General features: G+C 54.1%; 1 protein-coding gene across 1 annotated transcript; it reads right to left on the reverse strand.

Moving 5' to 3' along the window:
* Positions 1 to 88: 88 nt before the first annotated feature.
* CCL27 (C-C motif chemokine ligand 27) lies at positions 89 to 1,746 on the reverse strand. The gene is given in 5 exon segments (XM_060301403.1): positions 89 to 135; positions 138 to 218; positions 221 to 234; positions 428 to 563; positions 704 to 1,746. Coding segments are annotated over 5 exon segments (348 nt in total). The 5' UTR covers positions 774 to 1,746.
* Positions 1,747 to 4,040: the final 2,294 nt, after the last annotated feature.

Below are 4,040 nucleotides of genomic sequence, written 5' to 3' on the forward strand. Positions count from 1 at the left end.
AGCTCCGGATTCGGGACTCACAGGAGAATACACAGAACTTGGAGACCACAGTCAGAGACTACTGGGCGATGCTGCTTTATTATTTTGGCTACTGGGGGCCCCGGCCCATTTTCCCTATCATCTCCAAACTCAGTTGGGCAGAGTCCCCTGGAGCCTCTTCCCTTGGCAGTCAAATCACAGAGTCAGGCTGCGGTTCTGGGGGTGGATGCAGACGCTGGTCGAGACAGGTGAAACCTGGGAAAGGAAAGGTCCAAAGCCATGGTCGTAGCTTGGAGATGAGGGTAAGGCCCAGGGGTTAGAGGCAAAGGCCAGATGAAAACCTGAGTTGGCATCAGAATTAGCAATTGGGGTGGGGTTGAGATCAGCATCAGGGGTTGGGACTGAGGTCAGAGTCAGGGGTCAAATCAGGGGCAGAGTCAAAGCTCACACGAAGGCCTGGAGGTGACAGTCCCCATCAGCTTCCTGAAATTCCACTCGGATGACCTTCCTCAGTAGTTTGCTTGAGAGTGGCTGTCGGTAGAACTGAGTACAGCATGATGTAGTGCTGGGTGCCAGTGGCAATGCTAGGGGACAACAGGACCATGTGTTCGGAGGGCTTCTGACCCTAAGCTCCATCAGATAGCTGGAGGCTGGGCTTCCTGGGCCCCTTTCCCTCCATCCCATTCACCCAGACCCCTGGCCTTCTAGACCCCCAAACACTCACCTCCTCCAGGGTCTGGGCTTAGGAGCAACAGTAGCAGCAGGAGGCTGCTGGTGGGTGAGGGCCCCTTCATGATGCTCAGCCTGGATACTTCCTTCTTTCTCTGCCTCCTTCCCTACCTTTTATCTGGGTGCCTTTTACCTGGGGCACCAGGTGAGTCAGCGGCAGGTGAAGATGTATTGCTCATCCTGTGACACTCCTGGGCCCTAATTACCAGAGACCCCTGTGCCACAGACCCCCTCCTCTTTTAGGACAGTAATTTCCCATGGGCTCCTAAATCCTGGGCAGAGAAGCTGGGGAGGGGGATTGTGCACATGGGGACTGATGGTACAGTAACTAAGGGCGGCCAAGGATCCACAGTGGCATCCGATGATGGACAATAACACTCACATACTCATAGTTACACATTCACAGTCACACCTCAGTCACTCGATCAACCTCACATGGTCAGACAACCCCGGATGGAATCATACAGTCCCAGTTATACTCAGAGTTCCACTCCCACACGGTTGTGTTTTCACAATCGTCCAACCACACAGTCACACTAGCACACCCAGATTCTGATGGGGGAGTTGTGGGTGGGCTGGGAGCAGATGGCAGGCCAGCACCAACTTGCCTTCATTTCCCCCTGCCCGCTTCCTGCCCTAGCCTGTTTGTCTTATTAGGAAAAATTGATGGGAATGGCTCCCTAAAGCAGGCCCTTCTGACTGAGGAGGAGTCTTGCCTGGGCCAGTCACATTCAGACTGCGAAGCTGGGAGAAGGCCCTTTTTGGTGGTAATGGGTTGCCTTGGGGATACTGAGGTGTGGGTTGCTTTCCCCAGGAAGATGAGATAGGGAGGAAGGATGGGGTGGATATGGAGGGCAGGTGAGGGAAGATAAAAGTTCTTTGGTGCCAGGTTGCTGCTGTCCAACAGGTAAGAGACCCAAGCAATCTTACGTTCCTGTTTTTGCTTAGTCCTGTCCCAGACATGCCAGCCTCTTACCAGCAGGGACCTGGGGTTTCCAGCCCCTGGCTTATTGAGACATAAGATTCAAGAGCTCAGTTACCTCTCCTTTGTTCTATTCAAATGCCAGTTTCTCTCTATTGTGGGCCTGGAAGAAACCCCCCCCTCCCCAACCCCTACACCCTCTGCATCCCATCCTCTTGCTAAAGCCCCGACCTCCCTTTACCTTCCTGTCCCTTCTTTTTAAATCCCATATCCAGCCCTCACCCCCTCTTCCCCTAGCCACCCCCCTCCCCACCCAATGCAAAACTATTCCTTATCTTCCTCCTCCTGTCCTTTCCAGGAAGCTGGGGACAGCCTAGGGTGGGGGCAAGCTGCTAAGTTTAGTGCCCCTGGCACCCTGAAGAATTTCCCACTCCTGGTCTGGAGATTTGAACCCTCCTGTCCTGCTCTATATTTTAAACATAAACTGATCATCACCCAGTAATCCAGCCCTTATCTGGTTGTTGCAGGGGTACCTTCTACAACCTTCTGCTCTGTCACCAGCTACCCTCTATGGGGCAGGCCTACTCTTGGGATGGGGACTCACACCTCCCTGGGCATCTTTCTGCTGCAGGGCAGCTGCAACAATCAGGAGCGACCCTAAGCTCGGAGAGTAGGGACTAATCCCCCTCCCAGGCTGAACGACTCGAGCTTCTCCCGCTCCTGTCCAGGGTAAGGCTTGGAGGCTCCTTCCCTGGAGCTTGTCTTGTGGATACTCAGGAAATCTGAGTATCCTGAGGGATTCTGAGGTGTAGGCCCAGGGCTGGACAGGGTACTCTTTTGTCAGGGTTCTCAATGTAGACATTGTGAGGAAATGCCTCAAGAGCCTGGGTCCATTCTTGAAGGTGGCCACAACCCAGAGGTCACTCATCTTGAATTTCTAGTACCAGAGGCCTTAGGATCTCTCACCCACCCTCCAGTCTGGACTTGTACCCCAGAGCTCGGGTGCACCCACTGAGGCACCATCATCTTGTCACAAATCTTCAGCTGGCTGGCTGTCACACACTTTGGAGTCTTTTCTGGACCAGTCAATCCAGAGGCCTGGGAAGGAAGAAACAAATTCTTCCAGGTATGCACCCATCTCTCCCCTTTGGCTTCTCCAAAGATAGGGCCAAGTCTCTTTTTTTTTTTTTTTTTTTTTGAGGTATGCGGGCCTCTCACTGTTGTGGCCTCTCCCGTGGCGGAGCACAGGCTCCGGACGTGCAGGCTCAGCGGCCATGGATCACGGGCCCAGCCGCTCTGCGACATGTGGGATCTTCCTGGACCGGGGCATGAACCTGTGTCCCCTGCATCGGCAGGCAGACTCTCAACCACTGCGCCACCAGGGAAGCCCGGGCCAAGTCTTTTTCCCAGCTACAACCTGCTATGGCAGGGTCAGCACCAGGCTGGAAGTTAGCTCTGACCCCACCCACAAACTGGGCAGTCCCTTTAACTTAATTCTGTGGTGCCCTCCCTGGTGCTGGGGCCAGTCCCTAACTGAAAGCAGACCCACTAGGAGTCCCTGACCCTTCATCACTTCAGGAACTAGTGGGTTTCAGCCCAACTCGGTGACAAGACCGAAAGGAAAGGTAGGGAGCAGTGGCCCTTGGGTTCTCCTAGGGAGGTTACACTTCGGGGGGCTGATGCCAAGTATCTATGTACCTTTGTTTTTTTTTTTTTGGCTGCGCTGTGCGGCATGTGGGATCTTAATTCCCCAACCAGGGATCGAACCCATGCCCCCTGAAGTGGGAGCATGGAGTCTTATCCACTGGACCATCAGGGAAGTCCCTGATGCCAAGTATCTTTAAACTTGGGATCCAACTGGAGGAGCCAGAAGCTGGGGTGTTAACTGTAGGAAAGACCTCCAACAGTTCTAAGTCATTCCCCTATGGCAGGCCGAGGGTAGCAGCTTCTAGGAATCTTTCCCTCCTCTCACAGCCTACTTCCTACAACTATGGGCTTAAAATATTTTAGATCCACTCCCAGGAGAAGATTCTTCAGGCACCTGGCAAAGTCCTGTCTAGGAGCAAGGTGGAAGCAGAGAGCTGGGATTGTGAGGATTTATGGATGTGGGGACAAGGCTGGGAGGAAGATAAAGCCAGGATTATTTAGCTCCCTCCATACAGACCACTCATAGAGATGAGTGTGTGTGTGGTGGGGCGGGGGGCTTAGGTGGTGGAAGGCAATCACTGGTAGTAAGGGGAGGCCTGACCCTGATGAGAGACCCTTAGGAATAATGGGAGCCTGGACACGGACGGACACCCTATCAGGGACAGAGGCCCTGTCAATACGGAAACAGCCGGCGTGGAGAGGGGCTCCCAGCCCGAATGGCGGCAGCGGCGGCAGAATCAGGAGGGCAGGACGGTGGCTTTGG

This window comes from Globicephala melas, chromosome 6 (assembly GCF_963455315.2).
Source record: "Globicephala melas chromosome 6, mGloMel1.2, whole genome shotgun sequence".
In the NCBI taxonomy this organism is placed as follows: domain Eukaryota; kingdom Metazoa; phylum Chordata; class Mammalia; order Artiodactyla; family Delphinidae; genus Globicephala; species Globicephala melas.